Source organism: Cyprinus carpio, chromosome B13, assembly GCF_018340385.1.
Source record: "Cyprinus carpio isolate SPL01 chromosome B13, ASM1834038v1, whole genome shotgun sequence".
In the NCBI taxonomy this organism is placed as follows: Eukaryota; Metazoa; Chordata; class Actinopteri; order Cypriniformes; family Cyprinidae; genus Cyprinus; species Cyprinus carpio.
The window spans coordinates 11,907,594-11,932,061 of record NC_056609.1 but is presented as its reverse complement, the minus strand read 5'-3'; the positions used below and the strand labels follow the sequence as shown (position 1 = coordinate 11,932,061).

The window sequence follows — 24,468 nt, the reverse complement described above, 5'->3', positions numbered from 1 at the left end:
GCACAGACTTCTCAAAACAGGATTTGGTTATCTAAACAAAAGATATTTTGCATGCGCACATGTACATTGATTCACTTGTTTTAACACTTGATATATGCGTCTCATTTTGTTCAGATCACTCAGAAGACTTTTAAAGACACCTATCTGTGTTTCTTCAGTATAAAATGTCACGATTACTCAAGCAGTACTTCACCTCTATGGGTGAGATTATATGTGGTATATACTGTACAGGGATGCTTGATGTGTTGGGCCGCTGTTGATCTGCTTGTGGGCTTACTGCAGTGTGGCACAATGGTAATACTGGATGCATTGGCTTGCAGATTTTTCCACCTGTTTTCTAGACTTGAGGCTGGAATACATTGCACGACGATTGCATGAAAATTACAAATGATAAAAAAAAATATCTGTTCTAAATTCAGCCCCCCAAAAAAACAAACATGCTCGATCCTCAGACTGGATTGAATCACAGTCTGAAGCTGCAAATCGGATTCTGTGCCCATCATACACTATGTGATTTTCTGCAAAATTAGTTAACTTCAGTTGCCCAAAATCTGCAGACTGGCTCGGACTTTTGGCAACTATCCACGACTCCATCAGACTGCAGATCGGAACAAAAATCTGTGCACAAGTCGTCTAGTATATTCCAGTTAACTGATGTCAGTGCTCTTTCTTATTTGCATGTCAGTCTGATTTGTGCCAGCTAACAATCTTAATAAGCATGCACTAACATTTAATACAGGATTGCAAGGGGATTCAGCTGCCATGATGATATAAAGAGGTTGTATCTCTTTTGTTGTTCTTGTCTGAATGTCTGACAATGTGTTTGCTTTATTTTAAGTGCAAGAAATAATTCCGCTTGGTGCTCCGCGACGTGACAGTGTAGCTGCCACACCACATCCTGTGTCAGGTAGTCCACGTATTGAAACTTCTGAGAAGACTCCAAAATTCTTGAACTCCCTGCCTAATTGCATCCAGCCCACCAAAAACCCTGAGCTGGAGCAGAGGGGCAAGAACACTTCAGTTGCACTCAAAGCCTCCAACAAGAGACCAGAACAGGACACTATTCACAATCGCAAAGTTGTAGGGAGAAAACTACAACCTAATAATGGCAACATTAACTCCAGGAAGAATGGCTCTCTCAATCAAACAGTTAAAAAGGACATCCTGCAGAGGACCAGTTCTTACAACAGAAACAAAGAAATTTCTTATGCTATCACTAAGGAGCTGAATGAAAACCTGAAGGTAAATGCAACTCTTAATTAAAGTTAATATCCACATTTCTAAGAGTATTGTAATGCAGGGATTCCCAAACTTTTTTTCAGCCAAATTGAATTAAATCCTAAACAAATTGTTTTATTCTGTGAAATGGCAAGATATAACAGTTGAAATACTTTAGAGCTGAGCATAAATAGAAAACAATTTAATGCAAAAATTGCCATAACTTTTTCCATGACTTTCCATGACTGAATAAATAATTGCTGTACCTACTGCGATTATTTAAGTTAATATTTCAGTAATTTAACAACACATTTGCATCTACACAGTTTCTGGTGTTGGTTAATGGTCAAATGACATGCAGGTAAACAAACTAAATATGTTATATCAGTAGTCTTTTATTTTAATTGTTTTTAATTAGAATTTTTTTTTTTTATGATTTAATTATTAGCTCTTCATGAAGTCACAAACCCCCTGCAGTTCCCTTAGCATGGGAAACCCTGTATTACTCAATACTTTACATTGGCTTATATGTTAACTGTTTTTTTCTGGTGAATAACCTCAGGGCTTTGGCGGTCATGGAAAATATTATGCAATTATAAAATGGGGTTTTCCAGGATGTAAATTTGTTGAAAGTAATAAATCTTGATTTTTTTTAATTTTTTTTTGCATTGAATTGAATTGATTGAAATTTTTTCCCTATTTATGCTGTTTTATCAGTTATATCTTGCTATTGTTCATAATATATCTTTTCATTGTGATGTCCAATTTGTGCGCTTTTAAGATTGTTCTTTTCTGTGATTTGATCAAATGGGTTCTCGGATAAATCTGAATAATTCATTAATGCATCTGTCATAATCAAAGATGATTTGTTTTTAAATGACTGGAAAGGCCAAAGTACTGGAATTTAATTACTCCAAAATGTGGGAGCCCTGTCATTTAGATTTTGTTACGTAATTGTGATAGCTTGTGGTTGGTGTTTGTTTATTGTATTCTAACTTCATAATCCTCTGATGTTCTGTGTTCAGCGTGGAGGAGGTTTGTTTCAGTCACATGCTGTGAAGGTCCAGAGTCATTCTCCTTCTCACTCCAGGCGTAAACCTGAGAGTAGTAGTTCCTGCTATTTCCGGCAGACACCTAAAGCATCAGTTAACACAGGGGAGCGGATCATCCACCGTCCTGATCAGAAAAAAGATAGACTGAAGAATAGAGACCACAAAACCTCCTATTGTAGCGACATGTCCATACAGAAAGTACAGGTCAAGCTCTATATTTTTGTTGAATAATTTTATGTATGATTTCCACCTTTTTTCAAGTGACTATGGATGTCAGACATGTTTTTACCTATCTTCATTGATTGTTTTACAGAAATTAAGCACCCCTCACCACAAAAGTAATCCAGGTAAGAATTATTACCCTTTGTTGTACTACTGATCTTGCCCAGCATTTTATTTTGTTACTTTTAAAACTAAGCTGTTTCTTTTTCTATGTCAAATACAACTTTTTGCCAACAGAGGGCAGGATGTCCCTGTCTGTAAAGAGGAAAAGGGAGAGTAGTACAGAAAATAAGAAGGAAAAGAAACGCCCATGTGTTGATTTCCAATCCACTACCAGCTCTTCCAAACATGCTTTCATGAAGGGCAACAATGAGTCTGTGATAACTATAAAGGAGAAACAGTCCCATAAAATACTTTCTGCTGCACCAAACAGCAACAACAAACCCAGACTTCCGCCTTCCCTCCCCAGGCAGCTGTTTAAACCATGTAAGGACTCAAACAAAGCAAGCGACAAACCTAACTCATTTCAACTCAGTAAATCACCCTTGATTGCAGAGCCAAAAGACGCTATGGTGGCACATGCCAACAAAAATCCCAAAGCTCCACCCAGCCAACCGCATTTACGCAAAGTCTCTCCGAAGTCGAGCACAACGTTCGACAGCATCGAGACACCACTCATTACACCAGACTGTTGCTTACCATCGCTCAAAACTCATAAAAAAACAAATGCTGAGAGAGAAACTTGCACACAAACAAGCCCCTCTTCCAACCATAAGGAGAGCGTTAAAATTGTCTCGTCCCCCCATCATCCCGATCTAAGATCACCCTGCTTTGCAGGACAAGCCGGTTCATGTAAGATGCAAACGGATGAAAGGACGCAGTTGAAAGTGGAGCAGTCATGCAGCCCCAAGGCTATCATGCCTGACCCAGCAGTGTCGGTGAATATAGAAGGATCAAGAGAACAGAAGTGCTGCCCCCAGTGGAAAGATCCCTTAGATATTGAGTTGGGAGACGACTGCCATATCAGTCTGAGCAGCAGCAGCAGTGGTCATGAAGATGAACCGCTGCCATCTCTGCAGAAGCTGATGAGTCGGAGAGACCATGTTCCTGTTACTCCCGAAAAAGATGCTTTTTCAGAGCCCAACACACCTGTCTCAAAAGCAGCAGTAAGTTTAAGGATGTTCAGAAAACATGTCATGACCTCATGTGTCATAAATCAGTCTTTGACATGCCTGATTTTCACAAACACCTCTGTTTTTTTTTTTAATTCATCTGTATTAGCCCGAGGCAGTGAAAACCAAAGCTGCTAGTTATAGAAATACACTGGAGCAGATGCTGCAAGAGAAGGAACAATATCAGAGGTGGGTCTCAAAACCTCATTTGTTTTTTTCCCCCCAACTTGATTCACTGCATGTCTCATTATGTGCTTGGCAGCCTTTGGTTTGTTGTAGTGCTTTGGATATCAATGATTGAGAGGTCAAAATCTTAATGTAGACAGCTTTTATTAGACTGGTGTTTACCAAGGCAGGCATGCCTATTAAAAGGATAATTCACCTAAAAATGAAAATTCTGTCGTCATTTACTCACACTCATGTTGTTCCAAACCCATAACAGACAGAGATTTCTGTCCCTCCTTTAAAAGTCCACACAAAAATTTTAATGCTAGTAGAGATATAAGATACAGAATAATTAAGTAGTTGTCTCAGTAATTAAGTCATACATAAGGTGGACTCTTTTGACTTCAAACAGTAAGCAACTTGCCAGAAATACTAGAACAGTGGTTCTCAAACTTTTGGGCTCCAAGGCCCTCCTGTGTCTGTGACAATATTTGAAGGCCAGTATTCAGAGCTCTGGTTGAGAATTGCTGACCTGGAACCAGTAGTAATGTGCTAAAAACCACCAGCTGCAATACTTGTTTACTTCAGAAAATGTTAAATTGTAGTTCTAATTTACTCTTGGTGTATTAATGCCTTGCATTCTGGCTGACAGTATCACTTTGGGCGTGTAAAATTGACAGATTGTTGTTTATTACGACTGTCAGTTTCACAGACCTGTGATTATGCCATGGCAGAATTTGTTGAGACAGATCATGCTGCATTTAGCCTGCAGTCTCACCCTGATAAATGTCTAATAATTATTTGACACACTTTTCATTTGACTACACAGGTCAAAAGAGTTGGAGAGACAGTTACTTGAGTCATGTGAAGAGGATCTGGTGAATCTAGATGAGAATGAGAACAGTGAAAGTAAAGAGGAAGGCATCTCACTTGAGCAAAGGTATTTTGTCCATACTCGCTTAATAGCTGGCTTCATTCTCATTTGTTTTTTTTTTAAATCTTATTTCAATATATCAAATTATATTGAAGCCTTTTGGTGTTTTTAAGTAGATTATGGCAGTCAATTTAAATAAAAGTGTTTGGAGTCTGAATATATGTGCATAAAATTAGTTTGAATATATATGCTACTTCGTCTTATGTAGAATTTTGAAAATGTATCATTAATCTGAAAAAAAAAAAAATTGTTTACTTTTTTTAGGGAAATTTTGCGAAGGTTCTCTGTCGCCACATGTGCCATCAGGGACATCCACCCAGGAGAGGAAATATTCCTGCCTGCTAGGTTTGGTCGACTCTTCAACCACCAGACGCTGGACCTGAGGAAGATTACTGTGACTCCGCATAACAAATCACAACAAATTCTCTTTAAGTAAGACTGCCAACATAATTTTATCATTTTGTCATTTTTAGTTTTCTCTAAACTCCAGTTTTTGCTAATAATAAAAGGTGTTTAAATATTATGTCAAATGTCAAAATGTGCTAATTTATTAAAAGTGGTAAATGAACAATAGGGGTGTGCCATATCATACCGTCCACGATAACACCGGTTTAAATTTTTACATGATAAAAAAAAGTGTCATGATCTCGCGATATCAATGATATAGCGACACGATGACGTATGACACATTTATGTTCCCTAGCCAGCACAACAACAACAGCACAAACCCAATAGGTGTGTTCCGCCTGTTTCACACATACTCCGTTTGCAGTGCAGTTTTCTCGCACCCGTGGTAACGGTTCAGAGCACTCACACTGCACGCGGTTGCGGTCCGGCAGTGCGTTCCAGGAGCAGTGCGTCTGCAGCAGTGCAGAGATCAGTTCCGGACCGAGTCTGTTTCTTCAGTGCTGCACCCGCTGAATTAAAGTGACAGCGCATGGTTCACTGTAAAAATTTACATGGATTGACATGGAAATGTAGTAATTTCACAATAAATAGATATAATTAAAGTCTACAGTGTTTCACAGTCAACATGTGGCTTTTGGGCTAGGTTTAAAACAAGGAAAAGTGCACTTTTTTATAAACAAGACAACATAAAAGATGCACTTGTGGAGGTAGAAAAACAAAGTTCTTTAAGACCTGCGGGATTGCATGTAATAAAGATTTAAATGGAAAGGAAAAGGCAAGAGAGCCCACTGATTCTTTCAGTGGTGGGTTTTAATTTAAAATAATTGTGATAGCCCGCTACCTTTAAACATAAGGAAAGTAGATTCTGTAATCAGTGGTAAATCAGCAGTAAATCTCTACACGTGTGTGCTTTCACGTGGAGCAGCATTGACAAGCTGCGCAAAATATGATTGTGGTTTTGTGCAGCTTGTCGGTGAACAACAGCTCTGTGTAGTAAATGCTGCTCCACGTGAAAGCATGCACATGTAGAGATTTACCGCTGATTATAGAACTGACTTTACTGACGAGATGCGCATTAAATATCGAGCCGATATTAATCGTGCATCCCTAGCTGTTTAAATATGTTGTCACTTGCTTGAGCAACTACTTGAAAACACTACCAAGGCTACTTTTGTACTTTGCTTACATTGCTGCTGCTGTTGCCACCTTATGGCAATAGATTTGCACTTCAAATTAGGTAGTCTGTCATCAGTGACAGTAGCTCATTGGAAAAGGATGGAAAATGCCCTTCGTTTTGTTTGCACTAATAAATGCTGCTGCCTGCCAGCTGTAATCACCAATAAAACGTTGTTCCATATTTTTTTCTATATTGTCATAAATATCATTATCGCAAATATTCTTGAAATATCGTGATATAATTTTGAGGCTATATCACCCACCCCTAATAAACAAATTGATTTAATCCTTCCATTTTAGTAATAGGTGATACATGTCTGATGACTCCTTGAGCTCAATATCAAATGTAGTACCACAGCGAGTTCACTCCTCAAAGAATGAGTGAAATAGGAGATGCATCACTGATTATTTCTGTTATGTTCATTTGCAATTGGGCTTGGTGTTAATTTATTACGCTTTGCAATATGAGCATTTTGTTTTTGTTCTCTATAGGGCCCGTACTGAGCATGTGCTGTCTCTGATCAGTGCTGGCTTGTTGAGCAAAGCCTACTTTTCTTTCCCTTGTCAGCCTGAGGTTACACGCTGGCTTTTCCAGGTAAAACCGCCCTCTTTCCTCATATTTTCTGTCCTGCAAAACACTGTGTGCTTAGTCAGTAACACATGGATTTACTTTACAGTGGGCCAAAAAATATGGACAATTAATCTACACTTAAAAATAAATGAATGCTACTTGGTTTGATATTTTGTTAATATTCTAATATTCTTAATATTTGCTCATGGGAAACCTGTATACCCTTGGGACATCTACGTTTAAACCTGTCAAAACTTATACATTACATTTGGATTGCTTTCATGAGAGCTTATGCTTTTAGTACCCCAACATGCATACAACTTTGCAGATTAAACACATATGGTCCAATAGCCAAAATGTATGTACAGTACAGCTAATAACTATAATGCTTTTTCAGATGATGTCAGTTTACCCAAACCCAGTTATTTCCTCTAACATCATGCAGTCCTTGCAAACCATTGCTGTGTCTGCTGCTCAACACATAGGTACGCTTAAAAGACCTCATAATGACCAAATGTGCTGTTCCTGTATAACTGATAAAGCATTAAATTGACTGTTGTGTTATAGTTGAATACCAGAGCCAAAGTTTTAAAGTGTGGGTACCCTCTGTACGGGACATCACCCTGGTTTTCCTGAACATGGGGGCATCATTCATCAGTCTGTTCCCTCTTGAGGCTCTCCAACCCCCTTTTACTGAGGGAGACCTTTTGTGAGTTTTTCACCTGTCAGTCTGCAGCATTATACTTCTGTACTAGTCATACGTTTTTGTCATTCAGCATATTTGGCCTAAGCCATGATTATACCAACAGCTTCATAAAAATGCTAAGTTGGTATTTTAATGCATACTGTATGTATATGTTGGCAGAGAGAGCTTTCAGCTGGAAGAAACCAGCCAAGACCGAGTGATATCTGACATGAAAGACAATGGCACTTTACCAATACATAATTTGGAGAGTGTTCTCAACGTAAGCTGAGTATTTTAATAATGTGTTTGTCATGTATTGAGCAGTAGGGTATTTTTCATTTGTTTCAGTAGTAAGTGTCAGTCTTTATTTTTTTCTTCATTTGTTCAGTACCTCTCCCTGTGTACTGCATTGTGTCCGAGAGCGTACACTGATGAGGAGCTGGTCTTGCTTCTGGCGGTGGTGTGTAGAATTGGACTGGAGACTCATTTTCAGCTGCTGCCAACTGGACACTTAAGCATCCTGCTCCAGAATCTGCTTAAAAATATCACACACTGGGATGTGCAGGTCTGAAAGAGTGTTCAATATTCATATTGCCCAAAAATGAACATTCTGTCATCATTTACTTGCCCTCATGCCATTCCAAACAGTTATCATTTTGGAGCCAAAAATTCAGTGTTATTATAATAATGAAAAACTAAGTGCATTCTTCTTTTGTGCTCCACAGTTAAAACAGAAATCTAACTACTTAACTACCCGTTAAGTATTAGTTTATCATCATCTCACATTTAACACAGATTTCGCTTTTTTCTGTGTAGATATCTAAAGCTTGTCAGACCCTGACTGATTTGTCAGAAGATCATCACAACCTCAGAAGACTCATTTATCTTCTTCCAGATAGCAGTCGTGGAAAGTAAGTGAAACCCTGTAATGCAATATAAATATATGTTCTACTATTATATGCTTTCTGCAATTTTTCATCTGCTATTTCTTTAACAGGCAATTAAAACGACACCTCAGTGTATCTATCATCTCAAAGCTTTTGAATCACACCTGCACTTATAAACCCTCAGGGACAGAGTTTAAGGTGAGAATAATCCATAGAATATTTGCAGCTTTTCGATGTTCAGACAGTTTAGCACTATAGATGCTTTATGGTTTGTGATGAGTGAAATTATGCAGGTGTATTGTCCACTACACTTGACTGGCCAAGCTTTTGTCAAACTACTTTCATTTTTGAAGATATGCACAAAAAGAATCTTTGTTTCTGTCACAATTTTTCCCAGTTGTCTGAGCTGATACCTTTCCTACCACAAATGCGTCCCTCGTCCCTACTGAAAGGCCTCAGGTCTGCAAGGAGTGCAGAAGATTGTGATGCCAATCTAGACCAGCAAGTATGCAAAAAGTCGTCTGAGGGCTGAGAGCTATTGGATCATTACTTTTTTAATATCCAGGAGTGATACAGTAAAACCACTTGTTTGAGTTTAATAAGCTGATAAATGATCTTCTTTCATACAGGCATATTACCTCTGCTACAGCCTTTTGACTTTGACAAATGAAGCCTCAAATTATGAGTTTTTACCCTCAGCTCAAAGAGTAAGTGTTCAATTTCTTTGATTTTCAATTTCTGTTTTTATATTATTGTTTAGTAAGGGAGGAAAATCTTCTCAATTTGATTACATTTCAGGGAGTTACAATGCAATTCCAAAACCCTTCTCGATGTATCGTACTTGTCATTGTTATGCGTTTTTATGTTTGGTCTGACAAATGCTTTTTCATCCAGTAGAATTATTGATGATGAAGAATCGAGATGCTGTGTGAATAGATTTTACAGTGTAGATATAAAGGAGCAGTGTTAATGAATCAGTCACAGAAAGACCCTGTCAGTGGACACAACCCCACTCTGTCTTCTGGTACCACGCTCACCCACAGGGACCATTTATGAACATAACTAATTTTACTCTTTAGAAAGCAGTACTTGTGTGAATTGAAATGAGGGATGATTTTACTGACTAGATGCGTGAAGTTTGGTGGGGGAGGGGTATGCATCTTTTTTTTTTTAGCATTGTTCATTAAATCATAAGATCAATGACATTCATTCTCAGATTTCTGACAAAATTCAGTACTGTATGTGTCAATGTTTGTGTATGTTCTCTGGAATGGCTGATTGATTGATTTTATTTTATTCTATTTTTTTATGAGAGGAACCATAATTTTAACAAAACAGTCACTGTTTCTAATTAGGTTTAAAAAATTGTATTAAAGTATTGTACAATTGTTAAATAATATCAACTACATGAGCACAAGGAATAATGATATATTATCATTTTTGTTTTTAAATGCACTAAAATTATTAAGTAAGTTATGGTCATTATGGCAAAATAAACCCAACAAGACTTGTCAGGTCTTGTATCATCCCAAAGGGGCTTATTTCGTGATAAAGACTGACGGACTGTCCATTATCTTACAACTGCTCGCCAAACAATTAATATATAATAAACAAATCTTCGAATCGATTTTTGAATCAAACTTACCCATTTTTGCTGTGTTAAATCCCTAGTGCACAACAAAAGCTTGCCACGACAGGTCTAATTTATTCCCTCAATATTGTATGAATAAAGTAAGGCACATCTGACTGTGCCTTAGTCTTTGTATTGTCACTATTGTTTTATATCACAATTGTATTACTTAACTGGACTAACTCAAACCCTCTTTCATTGTCAGAATGATCTGCAGATTCTTTCTTCTCAGCTGGAGAAGCACATTAAGTGTGACATAAGGGAGAGTGAGAAAATGCTGTATAGGAGCAAGGTGAAGAGCAGCTTCATTCTGTTCAATGAGAATTCCTCATTCTGTTTATATCAAAAGAGATCCAGATTTGTATTGACAGGGTGATTGGCTTTCTTCTGTAGGTGAAAGACTTTGTGGCAAGGATATACACCAAGTGGCAGGTGCTTCTAACACGAACAAGGCCTAAGGAGGTAATGTGAAATAATACAGTCAACTGAAGAATACAAGAATACTGTTAACTGATGCTGATAAAAGCTGTTGTCGTTTTTGGCTGGCTGTGAAGGCCACATTTTTTTTTACAAGTGTTTTCGGAATTTAAGCAGCATGAGTCCATTTCATAACCTCTGCATTGTGATTGAAAGTTCACAGGTACGTGAACTTAACTTATTAACATTAAAGGTTAATACTTGGGTTTTATAGGACCAATTCACAATATTAACTAGTTTCTTATTAGCATGCATATTATTAGCATATTGGCTGTTGATTAGTACTTATAAAGCACATATTAATGCTTTATTCTGCATGACCATATTTTAGATCCCTTAATCCTACCCCATATCAAAACTTTACAGCTACCTTACTATTAATAAGCAGCAAATTAGGAGTTTGAGGTAAAGGTTGTAGTTAAAATTAAGAATTGATCCCCAAACTAAAGTGTGACCCATGAAAGTTTGAAACATGAGGGTGAGTAAGTGATTACAGAATTTTCATTATTTGGTGGACTCTGCTTCAGTAGGCCTCTTGTGTAATTCACAGGGAAAGCTGTATGATTACTGGAAGCCCCCACCAGAGGATGAGGTGTCCAGCAGTCCTCAGGGCAAGTCATGCATCAAATCACAAGACAATTCAGAGATTCCAGAGGAAACTCTGACCACAGAGTGGAGCGATGCAGAGTCAGATAAGGATGCTGAGAGCAAAGAGGACGATTGTGGGGAACCTCAGCCTCTGGAGAGTGAGGTGAAGACCGAACAGGGTGATGAAGATTATATGGAAGACATCAGTGATGTAGAGGAGAAAAATGATGAGCCAAAGCAACAAAGGATGGAACCTGAGGATGATAGAAAGTTTGAACCAATATCTGATGATGAACTCTTAGAAACTCACAAAGACTCAGAGTGTGAGGAACCTCAGCCTCTGGATAGTAAGGAGAAGATCAGACAAGATGATGAAGTTTGTGTGGAGGACATCAGTGATGTAGAGGAGGAAAAGAATGAGCCAAAGCAACAAATGATGGAACCTGAGGATGATAGAAAGTTTGAACCAATATCTGATGATGAGCTCTTAGAAACTCATGAAGACTCTGAGTGTGAGGAACCTCAGCCTCTGCAGAGTGAGAAGATCAGACGAGAAGAAGAAGATTGTGTGGAGGACATCAGTGATGTAGAGGAGGAAAAAGATGAGCCAAAGCAACAGATTATGGAGCTTGAGGACGATAGAAAGTTTGAACCAATATCTGATGATGAGCTCTTAGAAACTCACGAAGACTCAGAGTGTGAGGAACCTCAGCCTCTGGAGAGTGAGGTGAAGACCGAACAGGGTGATGAAGATTGTGTGCAGGACATCAGTGATGTAGAAGAGGAAAGGGATGAGCCAAAGCAACAGATGGTGGCGCTAGAGGATGATAGGAAGTTTGAACCAATATCTGATGAAGAGCTGTTTGAAACTCATGAAGACTTGGAGTATGAGGATGATGATGATCTCATGAACAGAGAAGAGGAGCTTCTAAAAGATGAAGAGCCTCATGAGTAAAACAGAAAGTACATACCTGTAGAAGAAATCACTGAGGCGTTAGAGAAGCTTGAGGACTTGTTAGAGAAAAACAAAGAGCTGTTAAGAGATGAAAGAGGAAATAAAGGAAGGGATGGGTTTAGAGGCATCTGAGAAAGAACAGAACTATTCTCGGGTCATTTTGAGAGAATTTTACACCCCACCGTTGCTACCATCCATGCATAAATACTATGTGGGGTTATGTGCATTTATTAATTGTTATAGGATCTTTTAATAACACACTTCATGCATATAGTTGTTTACATCTTTTTTATAATATATTCTGTGGATGTGTTTTGCATTTACCAGTTGTCCTTAATTTGTTTTTACAAGATTCTTCTTTTTTAAGATAAATTATGTCTTATTGAATGTTTGGCCTCCGTTTCTCTGAAAATGAGACCATGAGAACATATTTTTACATCTATACATTTAATTAGTTATTATCTATATGGTTAATGTGCACGCTGACAGTTTTCAGAATCTACTCTTTATGCTGCTGTCTAATCTAATCCATTTTTTTACTTTGCCAAAAATCAGGGGCATCATTATCCAGCAAATATTACTATAACAGCAAAAGCAAGGGCTTAAAAAATAGTCAACTTTTTATGTGGGTTCCAAGGATGTTTAAGCATCTCAGTAGGTTCGAGTTAATATAGTGTATTTTTATTATTTTGTTGTTAGCAATCCAGTCTTCCTTGAAAAAAAAATCACCCGAATGATGTTTGTCATAAGGATTATTTAAAAACTGATTTCTGTATTTCTTAAACATAGTGTGAGATAAAATCCATTGGTTATTTTTATGAAAATAAATACTTGTTCTAATAAAAAGGTCTCTGTGTGTGTTTTTACTCACACTCCAGACTAGCTTGGTCTTACAAGTGTTTACATCATAATCTTGCACTGTTCTTCTCTTCCAAATGGTGGTGGTAATGGAGCAATATGTACGATTTTAAGAAAGAACGCCTTTTACATGCATTTTCAGAAATGTGTATTTCGTATTGAGCATTATTCTGTTACTATTCTGATCTCCATTCTGCTATCAGCATATTTAACAATGAACAGATTGCATGCTTTAACAATGCTCTTTGTTTGTAAACATAATTGTGTAAGTGTGCTTTTTCCAATAGATAGCGAAGGAATGCGGTAGCCCAAATATTTCCCAGGAGCTCAGATATTTTTTTCCCCCAATAATGCCGTCCGTCAGCGGCTTGTTTGCTGTTGGAGCGCATTGTTTGAGATGGGAAGTTGCGCAGGAGGGCGTACAGTACCTGTGTCCAGGCTCGCACACACAGCACAGCGACTATCACAGCGGAGTTCATTCCGCGTCTGCGCTGTGTCTCACGTTACTTGGCTTTACACTAACTACTAGACGACTTTTCTGCGTTTTCGGGGATTTGTGAAGAAAGGCATTTCAGTAAGTAGACCACTTTGATACTGTACACGTTTTCTTATTCTTTTTGTGATATTTGTTGTCAGTGAACGTATGTATCTTAATAGTGAGCATCGCACGATAGATTAAGTTCTCTCTGACTGTCCGGTATAAGCAAGTCTCTTGCATACTGTTGAGTAAAGACAACATCCTTTAGACGACAAGAAAAAGCTTAAATATAATTGAAATGAAATTATAATTTCGCACAGACGAAACCTCAGCGTATGTGGCAAGCCGCTTTAACATTTATTTCTCAAAAAGAATTTGTTACTCGTACTTTTGAATTATTACAAGTAAGCAAGTATAATTATTTTGTGTTTTACTAGTATCTATTAAATTTCAGTTGTGGATATTAATTAGAAACTAATACAAGTAGCCTAACTATTCTCTTTTAGTTGATGATAATCTTTTTTTTGGTAAATGTTCAAATATTTACTTAAATATCTATTTTCTAGTATTCTTAGTACTAATTGAAAAATAACTATTTATAAACTAGTTTGTATTCCAGTTGTTACTTTTGGAATATATTACAGTAACTAAGAAATACGTAATGGTACATAACAAAAATGGTTACTTCCAGTAAAACTAAAATAAGTCCCAGCAACAATAAGAATAGTCAATGTCTGAACCACAAATTTGCTATTTGTTACCAGTAAAAATCGAATAGTAATTTGTCACTATTAGGATGGTAACTATTGGCTATTTAGTATGTTAAGTACTAGCAAATAGGTAGAAGTAGCCTAACTAAAAAAAAAAGTAAAACTCTAGTACTCACCAGCAAAACTTGCAAAACATTCTAGTTGGAAGTTAAATATTACACTAGGAACATAAAAATAGATACTAGTACATTTTAAGGAAATACATTTAGGTTGGCTTGCCATACAAAATATAATCTTTCTTTTTCCTGTCAAAGAGCAGTTCATTGGAAGTTAACCATTAAACTGAGAGAAAGGCCATGACTGACTGATATTTTAGGCTATTGATACGTGATGTGGAAGAGTATCAGAAAGACTGTGGACACATCCGTGTTTGATCAGATTATTGCGCAGAGTATTAGTCACCTGACAGTGTTTCCAGGGCAATTTTTCCTGGCACAAACGCACTTAACTAAGTAAGATGACATCTGGGAGAAGAAAGTCTTTGAGTGACACACCAGTAACAGAAATGTGCCCAGCATTGTTAATAATTGTTTCATAAATATATGAATACCTTATTGATGTATAATTCTGAAAGTCTTACTTAGCTTTTCTGAATTGTTGCTGATGTTATGCTATCTTACTTATAATATACAATTATTAAAACCATAAATTACAAGATATATGCTATCTCATTAGACTCAACTAAGTTTAATGCTGCTCTTATGCTGCATCATAGATGCAAAGCAGCATCAGAGCTGCATTTAATACTATAGGGGCGAAGCTGCCTTTTCTACTATGACATTTATGTATTATTGTGTCTTTAAACAGAATTTGTAGCAGAGTTGCTCAGCTGTGTAAAGATTATTTTGTTGCATCCTGCCATATGATTTTTCTGCTCTGTCTACTGCTTGCTTTTATAGTTCAACAGAATCTCATTTTTATTCTCAACTGAAAAAAGACAGTCCCTCATGTGATTTTGCATCTGGTCATTGACCCAGTGTACAATCGGCTACCATCATTGCTTATCCTCAAGGTCCTATTTATGCAAGAATGACATTTTTGTGAAAGACGGCTTTCATAATTAAGCAGTTCTCATTTATAAGCCAAACACCGATTTAACTGTTACACGGATATCTTAATCTAACCATACTGGTCTCTATGCAAAGTGATTTATTTACTTTCTTTGTTCATTGCCTTGTGGTGGAATATTGATGGATCCGGTTTCATTGATGATGAACTAGATGGTGGATGTGCTGTTGAATTTCTGTGGAAGATTATTAGGCTGATTTGTCTAGACTCTCAAAAAGCCTTGAACTGATACTCTGTTCTTGAATACTATTTATTCAAGGTTTTATAGATGTTTAAATGCCAAAATTCTACTTGTGGTCCTCCTTCATTCACAAACTCTACAGGTTTTTAAAGCATGGAATATAGCATATCACTCATTCAATTACATCCATGAAATCATGATATAAAGTTAGTGTGCTTGTCAGTGTCGCTCTCTTTTGAAGCAACTGACCCTTAAACTCGCTTGTAAATGTGCTCAAAGTGACTGACAGCTGGTTAAATATGCATGAAGGGTCTCATGCAGTCACTGTTCAGCTGAGCTGCTTGCAGAAACAGAGCTATCGTTTTCTCTCTGCAGCTGCTCAATTCTTGTCACTTGATTCAGTCCATCCTACAGCCTGATACCATGAATCCTGTTGTACAGCTCAACACTTTATTTTTAAATTAACTTGCAGCTGATCTTCTATTGTCTGGAACTGGTTTTAGCCCATCTCTACAGCTCTGAAAGCAGAATAAGAAATAGCAGTGTGTGTTTGAGTGAACCCTGATGTGACCACGCAGTATAAGACCACTGTGCTGATCTGGAGCTGTCGCTGTAGGCTAGCCTGTACGCCAATTGATATGCTTTCATTTGCTTTCTTGGTGTTACTGCTAAGAGATTATTCACTGGAAAGATTTGGCCTCTCATGTGTCTGACCTATTCTTTCTTTCTTTATAGTTCTCATTCTCTGTAGGACATCTGAATTGGCTGAATAATAATACAGCTGATGATCGTGTAGTTATAATCCTGTAATGGATTTCTTTCATAAACCTCTTACACTTAAACTGGGTTCTAGTTTTGCACCATTACTCAATCTGCACTGTTCTCTGAGCAGCTCAGCAGAAAAGTTATTTGATTCCTGAAACTTTCAGTGATATTTAATACCATATTCTGTCATATCTGCTAATGCTTTGTTGACATAAAACTTCTTCAGGGGCTGCACAGACCTTTTGAAGCATATTTTAGTGATGAGATATCACTCTCTTATTAAAACCAATGAGGCTTTTTCGTCTGTGATTAAATTTGTCAAAGGGATTTGAGCAGCATGTTAAGTGCAAAAAGAAAGATCATAAACCGTAAGGTCTAGAAGTGCTGAAAGAATTTTATTATGTAAAATTAAGAAATATGACAGATTTGCACAATTTTTGGTCACTAATCAAATTTAAGAAAATGTGTGACGCTGACTGTCATTGTGACATTTTATTGATTTTCTAAATTATAGTACAGTATGTAAACTAATTAATATATTATTTGTAATATATACACTATACACTACAATTTTAACTGATTGACAATTAAAAATTAATACTTTTATTAAGCAAGGACGCATTAAAGTGATCAAAAGTGGCAGTAAAGATATAGTGTTACAAATTAAAAAATACCAAAAAATAAAAATTCATTCAATCAAAAAAAAACAAAAAAAAATAAATCCAAACAGATTTAAACAAAAATAATAACATATATGACTTTTTCAAAAATAAAGCAAAATAATAATATCAAAGCATATTTTACATTTCATACATTTCAGCTTTGCTTTTTTGACATTGTTTCTGTTGTTGGAAAGAACAGAGGGATGCTGATCCGATAAACCCCTCTGGAGCAGTACTGCTGGTTCCTGGTGAATTCAAGCACATCTGTGCATGTATGTTTGAGAGAGTTTGTTTTCTGTGTTTCTTTATACAGAGAGAAAAGGAGTGAAAAAGTTTTGAATGAACGAGAATACAGTGGCCTAGAAAGCCACTGGGAATGTGCTCTCCAGAGAGGAGATAGAGGGGAAAAGAAAACACTGTTCATCTGGTGCGCAAGCTTGTTTAAAGGAATGAGGGAGAGAGAGTGTGTTTATCTGAGAGAGGGGAGGAAGTCTGGAGTGTTTACAGAAGAGAGGGGCTGAGTGTGTTGGAGTAATGGACGGAGGGAGGCAACAGTTGGATGCTCAGGCCACTGTCTTCTTAAATCACATCAGACTCACACACTCAAGCACAATGACTCTTCCTTTTTAAGTAACAACCATTCTCTCACAGGTCAGTCATGACCATAACACAACAATAGTAAGAATAGTGCCAATATGGAGACAAATTTGATCTAAATGATGCACTAAATAACTTTCCATTAAAAAGGTTTTAGATCGAAAGAAGTGAATTCAGTCACAACAACTCTTGGAGTGATAAATTCAACCGGCATTTATTGGCATGGGCATGAAATATACATAAGCTTGATTTTAGCGGATGAGATCTGCTGTGCTGCTGCTGAACAAATACAATAATTAGTTCAGCTTAGTTAAAAATAACTAAGGATGGCTGATGCAAGAATGTTGAACCCTTAGCAGATCTCTACAGGTGGTGCTGGGGAGGAGGAGGGGTAACATAAACTTTCATAATTGTGTAACTTGCCGATTCTAATTGGCTGGTGCTACGGCGTTGAATGAGCCAATTAGCAATTAGTTAGTTTCATGGCTAAACTATGTATTTTTGATAGATTTCTTTAAAATCATGTATGCTCACATTAGATATCAGTGGCCTTCATAAAGCGGTTTTATTCTGAGTAAGGTGATTCACCCTTTCATAGTGGCTGGCATGTTTAATAATATTTAACTTCTCTAATAATACGTTAACCCTGGGTTTTAATGGCATAAATGAATCATGGGTGACAGATACACCTGCTTATAACCAGGCCCAGATCAAATCCGTGGACTTTCCTTATGTGATTATTAATTAATTATTTTTTGTCAAGCACAAATTGTTTATAAATTATCATTCATGACTGGGGTCGTAAATATTCTCTTTTTTTAAATTCTCTTTTCTTTTTTTAAAACTGATACTTTTTTTTCAGTATTCTTTGATGAATAAAAAGTCCTAAAGAATAGTACTTATTTAAAATGTAAATCTTTTGGAACATTGTGAATGTCTTTTTTGATCAATGCATCCTTGCTGAACAAAACAAAAACAAAAACACACAAACCTTTGAATCGATCTAAACTAATGCTTCCAGTTTCTCCAGAGCAGTATTCTCATGATTTCCAAACAAAAACTCGAAAGCATTTCCAGACTAATCCGACCTGCTTTTGATGCAAGGTGAGAGAAGTCAGAGATGAGCTCTGGCTGAGTTTGTGATAGTCCTGGCATTTTTGGATGAGGACTCACACTATTCAGTTTTCATACATCAATCACCAGCTTATTATTCAATGCAGTCACCTCAGACACAGCTCAGGATTAAAGGCCTGAGAGGTCGGTGTCACTGGATGCGCAGTTGCATCCTTTGATCTTCACTTTGACGTACCACTGAGTGTCCATGTGCTTTGTGTATGTGTCACCCATTCTTTTTTAGATTTGAATAGAAGACTTCATTTCTATTAGAGTAACCTTTTAGTGCCACAGGGTGCACTGGTTTCCTTTTAACATGCCCACGTTCCTTTGTTCTGTGCAAACATGAGAATCTTGATAGTTGGTTGTCCTTGGGCGATCTGGACCGGGAACCAAAGTTAAATTCTGTTATTTGAGAAATCTGATTAAGCATCAGAACACACGCTTCATCTGATCACATGTCAGCTTAACTATGACATCAGCACTGACTAGTCATTTCGGTACCTTTCCTAACCATCATATTTTTTCTTGTTTTGCAGAGTGAAGCGCTTGAGGGAAAGAGAGCTGTTTTATTTTTTGGTGAAGAAGAGTAAAACAGCAGCATTTGTGCATACCAGAGGAAACGGTCTTAAGAGACGGCGTGATTGACTTCCTGCTCCCTTGAGAGGAGGGGTGAGCGGCAGTCTTGTGGTACTCACCCCTCCTGGTCAGATTGCTGATGCTGAAGATGTTGGCCCATAGTGCATGGCTGCCATTCCTGCTGTTGATGTGTGTTGTGTCCACTCTGTGGGGTTACCCCTTTAGACCCCCGCTAGACCTGGATGTGACCCCCAGAACTACGGTCCTCTCCAACGGTATGATACACATGTTTTGTTTTTCATTCATTAATTCATATAATACTGAAGAGAGCGATCCACCAATCAGACAAGTCACTGTTACTATGGAAACAAATTATGGCAAAAAGAGCTCTGTGACCATCCACACCCACAAAGCATTGCTAATATCTCAATCGAGTCTCTCTATCCTCTCAAACTACTATTATACTATACTATACTATATTATACTATACTATATACTATACTTATAACTACTATACTACATAATATCAGTAAGATTTTTTTAAAAAAGATATTCATATTTTTCAGGAAGGATGCTTAAAATTGATCAACAGCAGCAGTGTTAACAAAAAAAATGTGGTTATTTTGCATCACAAAAAAAAGTATGTATATGTGTATGTATATATATATATATATATATATATATGAAGCAGCACAACTTTTTTTAATAGTAATAATAAATAAATGTTTCCTGAACAAATCCACATATTATAATAATTTCTGAAGGATCATGCGATACTGAAGACTGGCGTAATGATCCTGAAAATTCAGTTTTGCATCACAGAAATAAATTATCAATTATTAAAATAGAAAACAGTTCTTTTAAATTGTAATATTTCATAATATTGCTGTTTTTACTGTATCTGACGGTCTGTACTACTGTGTCTTTACTGCTGTTTTTGGTCAAATCTTACCAAAGTTTTGCATAGAATATGATATTTAAATAAATAGTTTTTTATCTTGATTTTCATACATTTTTGTTTTAAATCATAATTTGTAATAGAGCTAGAGGGTCAAACTTTATTTTAAGGTCCAATTCTTGCCATTAACAAACCAAACAATTACTTTTGCCTCAATAAACTCCTGATTTAAGTTCAGGTATTGGGTAGGATTAGTGATATAAAATATAGTCATGCAGAATATGTGCTTTAAAATTACTAATAAACAGCCAATATGTCAATAATAGGCATGCAAATAAGCAACTAGTTAACAGTTACAATTGGTCCCTATACTAAAGTGTTACCGAGCTAGAGCTGGTTTGATTCAAGTGTTAGAATGTCTTAGTGGAGAATTGTTTGAAATCCCTGTGGAGCAAATCATTTGGAAAAATGCTTCCAGAACCAAGCCCGCTGAAAAAGTGGGCAGTGACTGTTGCACTCTATATTATGGAATGTAAATATGATAATCATTCAGTGCCAAGGTATATCAAAGTATATCAGTCTATTTTTCTATTAGCATCACAGTAACATGGCACTACCACAGTACATTTCTGTAAGCATCGCAAGGGTTAATTTTGAAGTAAATAAAAAGGGCTGCTCAGGCAGATGCAGAGAAGCTGCTGTGTGGTTACATGAGGGGGAGTGGGTTCACAGACTGTTTATGATTCTGTACTTAATCATTCAGATGTAAGCAGGGCTCTATCACACTCATTTAGATGACTCGCTGCTTGCCAGCTTGAATTTTGTATATCTCTTCACTGTTGAACAATAAAACGCCTTTCCCTCACATCTATGATGCAGAAATGCAGGAGAAGGCACAATAATCCAACCCAAGGTTGCCTTTATCTCTAGTGCTTAGTTACACAACCGCAGAGAGGTCAGAGGGCTGAGAGACTTGAGGCCTGTGTTGAGTTTAAAAACAACGAGAGTGCAGCAGGTTCACTCTCCAAGACTCGTCCTACCTTCCCCTGCCAGGTCAGTGACCTGAGAAGAAGCGCTGCAGCAGATTTTCAATGCAGAAGACGCTCCAAACATTTTTAGAAGATGTAATTTTAAAAATAACGTGTCAGATTTTGCATCAAATAGCTAATTATGTTAAATACGTGGAAAATAGTGCAGTTAAACGATTAATCGCGATTAATCGCATTCAAAATAAAAGTTTTGATTTACATAATATATCTGTGTGTACTATGTATATTTATTATGTATATATAAATACACTTCCATACAGTATATATTTACATGTATATATTTATATACATATAATTTATATTATACATAAATATATTTACTACATAAATGTAACATATTTTTCTTAAATATATACATGAATGGGTATGTATACTGTGTACACATATACTGTCTAAACAAAAACTTTTATTTTGGATGCGATTAATCGTTTGACAGCACTAGTGGAAAAAAAACACTTACTATTTGTTAGTTTTTTGATAGATCTTGATATTTAGATGATACTCTTTGCCAGTACAGTAATGCTGTGCTTATTCTGCAGGGTTTTTTGTATTCAAAGTTGAGTTAGGCCTATTTGTCGTGAACCAGTTTATTGCTACAAAAAAAGGAGCTGCCTGTCATTAATGTTAATCACAGAGCAAAAGACAATCATTCACTGATCTTGACTGAATATATTTAATTAATGATCTATATTTTATTTATGAAAATAAAACCATGCAGTGTTTTTTAACTTTTAATTACAGTTTCTGTACCCGAAATTTGGTTCAGTTGTATTTATTTATGCTATTGCTAATTGATTTGTTTGTTTCTATTTTATTACTGACTGTTTACTTGTCTTTAAAACCATAAAAAAAAAAATTCATATTATACTATTTCTTTTTATTTCTTTATAATTTTTTTTAAAATTTCAAATAAAAAAGTTCTTCTTCTGTAGGCTGCTGATTCTTGTGTTATTCAGATGCAACAAATGCTTTGTAAAAAGACACAGAATAAATGTTTGACATCTAAATGTCTAACTTAGAAACGAAACTAGGAATGGATAAGAATTGTAATCTATAAAATTCAAACAATACCCAACCCTATTCATAACTTCCAAATGAATGAGTTACGGATTCATAATCAGTCATTCATGCTAAACAGTGTTATTTTGGCATCAAGATTAGTTTTTATTGTTAGATTCTCTATTTTAATTTTAATTTTAGGTAAAGTTTTAGTAGTCTGTATGTATATATGTATATACAGGTCCTTCTCAAAAAATTAGCATATTGTGATAAAAGTTCATTATTTTCCATAATGTAATGATAAAAATTAAACTTTCATATATTTTAGATTCATTGCTTTTATTATTTTTATTTATGATAATATTGCAATTTATTGTTTTAATACTGATGATTTTGGCATACAGCTCATGAAAACCCAAAATTCCTATCTCAAAAAATTAGCATATTTCATCCGACCAATAAAAGAAACGTGTTTTTAATAATACAAAAAAAGTCAACCTTCAAATAATTATGTTCAGTTATGCACTCAATACTTGGTCGGGAATCCTTTTGCAGAAATGACTGCTTCAATGCGGCGTGGCATGGAGGCAATCAGCCTGTGGCACTGCTGAGGTGTTATGGAGGCCCAGGATGCTTCGATAGCAGCCTTAAGCTCATCCAGAGTGTTGGGTCTTGCGTCTCTCAACTTTCTCTTCACAATATCCCACAGATTCTCTATGGGGTTCAGGTCAGGAGAGTTGCCAGGCCAATTAAGCACAGTAATACCATGGTCAGTAAACATTTACCAGTGGTTTTGGCACTGTGAGCAGGTGCCAGGTCATGCTGAAAAACGAAATCTTCATCTCCATAAAGCTTTTCAGCAGATGGAAGCATGAAGTGCTCCAAAATCTCCTGATAGCTAGCTGCATTGACCCTGCCCTTGATAAAACACAGTGGACCAACACCAGCAGCTGACATGGCACCCCAGACCATCACTGACTGTGGGTACTTGACACTGGACTTCAGGCATTTTGGCATTTCCTTCTCCCCAGTCTTCCTCCAGACTCTGGCACCTTGATTTCCGAATGACATGCAAAAAGCACACGCCTGTGCACGGTGGCTCTGGATGTTTCTACTCAAACAGTCCAGTGCTGCTTCTCTGTAGCCCAGGTCAGGCGCTTCTGCCGCTGTTTCTGGTTCAAAAGCACACGCCTGTGCACGGTGGCTCTGGATGTTTCTACTCCAGACTCAGTCCAGTGCTTCAGCCGGTCCCCCAAGGTCTGGAATCGGTCCTTCTCCACAATCTTCCTCAGGGTCCGGTCACCTCTTCTCGTTGTGCAGCGTTTTTTTGCCACACTTTTTCCTTCCCACAGACTTCCCACTGAGGTGCCTTGATACAGCACTCTGGGAACAGCCTATTCGTTCAGAAATTTCTTTCTCTGTCTTACCCTTCGCTTGAGGGTGTCAGTGATGGCCTTCTGGACAGCAGTCAGGTCGGCAGTCTTACCCATGATTGCGGTTTTGAGTAATGAACCAGGCTGGGAGTTTTTAAAAGCCTCAGGAATCTTTTGCAGGTGTTAAGAGTTAATTAGTTGATTCAGATGATTAGGTTAAAAGCTCGTTTAGAGAACCTATGAGATGAGAGAATAGGAATTTTTGGGTTTTCATTAGCTGTATGCCAAAATCATCAGTATTAAAACAATAAAAGACCTGAAATATTTCAGTTGGTGTGAAATGAATCTAAAATATATGAAAGTTTAATTTTTATCCATTACATTATGGAAAATAATGAACTTTTATCACAATATGCTAATTTTTTGAGAATTACCCTTAAATATACACATATACACAATATATATATTTATATATATTGTATATGTATATGTTATGTGTATATATATATATGTATATATATATATATATGTATATATATATGTATATATATATATATGTGTATATATAATATATATATATATAGATATATATATATATTATATTATATATAATATATATATATGTATATGTATATATATATATATTATATATATATATATATATATATATATATATATACATAGACACACACACAAATCCAAATATGTTTGATTAGTGGCAGATGTGTTGTATCACAGTATATTCAACTTTAGTATGTACAAATTTTATATTATTAGAATTTACCATACATTTGTTGAAATATATCTTTATTGTATAATCCTCTGACTCATTACTTGTGTAGAAAGTGAAGTGTAGCACATAGGGCTGCTCAGAAAAAGCCAAGTGGCTGGAGCTCGGGGGCGTCACTGGACCATAATCCATCCCTGCATACATCTCT

The 24,468-nt window shown here is 36.5% G+C and overlaps 2 protein-coding genes across 2 annotated transcripts in view; both read left to right on the top strand.

Moving 5' to 3' along the window:
* LOC109069261 (SMC5-SMC6 complex localization factor protein 2-like) overlaps positions 1-12,986 on the top strand; it is a 13,089-nt gene extending 103 nt beyond the window's left edge. The window contains exons 2-21 of the mRNA XM_042736557.1: positions 115-201; positions 839-1,242; positions 2,244-2,474; positions 2,584-2,617; positions 2,730-3,658; positions 3,774-3,853; positions 4,659-4,769; positions 5,028-5,195; positions 6,840-6,942; positions 7,316-7,403; positions 7,486-7,627; positions 7,784-7,883; positions 7,992-8,168; positions 8,420-8,514; positions 8,601-8,688; positions 8,888-8,995; positions 9,120-9,197; positions 10,326-10,412; positions 10,514-10,582; positions 11,148-12,986. Coding sequence (XP_042592491.1) covers positions 165-201; positions 839-1,242; positions 2,244-2,474; positions 2,584-2,617; positions 2,730-3,658; positions 3,774-3,853; positions 4,659-4,769; positions 5,028-5,195; positions 6,840-6,942; positions 7,316-7,403; positions 7,486-7,627; positions 7,784-7,883; positions 7,992-8,168; positions 8,420-8,514; positions 8,601-8,688; positions 8,888-8,995; positions 9,120-9,197; positions 10,326-10,412; positions 10,514-10,582; positions 11,148-12,140 — 4,122 coding nt within the window. The 5' untranslated portion in view covers positions 115-164 and the 3' untranslated portion in view covers positions 12,141-12,986. The remainder of the gene's footprint in view (positions 1-114; positions 202-838; positions 1,243-2,243; positions 2,475-2,583; positions 2,618-2,729; positions 3,659-3,773; positions 3,854-4,658; positions 4,770-5,027; positions 5,196-6,839; positions 6,943-7,315; positions 7,404-7,485; positions 7,628-7,783; positions 7,884-7,991; positions 8,169-8,419; positions 8,515-8,600; positions 8,689-8,887; positions 8,996-9,119; positions 9,198-10,325; positions 10,413-10,513; positions 10,583-11,147) is intronic.
* A 215-nt stretch (positions 12,987-13,201) lies between these two features.
* The window catches only part of LOC109100432 (semaphorin-4G-like), a 36,904-nt gene continuing 25,637 nt past the window's right edge, over positions 13,202-24,468 (top strand). The window contains exons 1-2 of the mRNA XM_042736558.1: positions 13,202-13,572; positions 19,172-19,486. Of these exons, the coding sequence (XP_042592492.1) occupies positions 19,351-19,486 (136 nt within the window). The 5' untranslated portion in view covers positions 13,202-13,572; positions 19,172-19,350. The remainder of the gene's footprint in view (positions 13,573-19,171; positions 19,487-24,468) is intronic.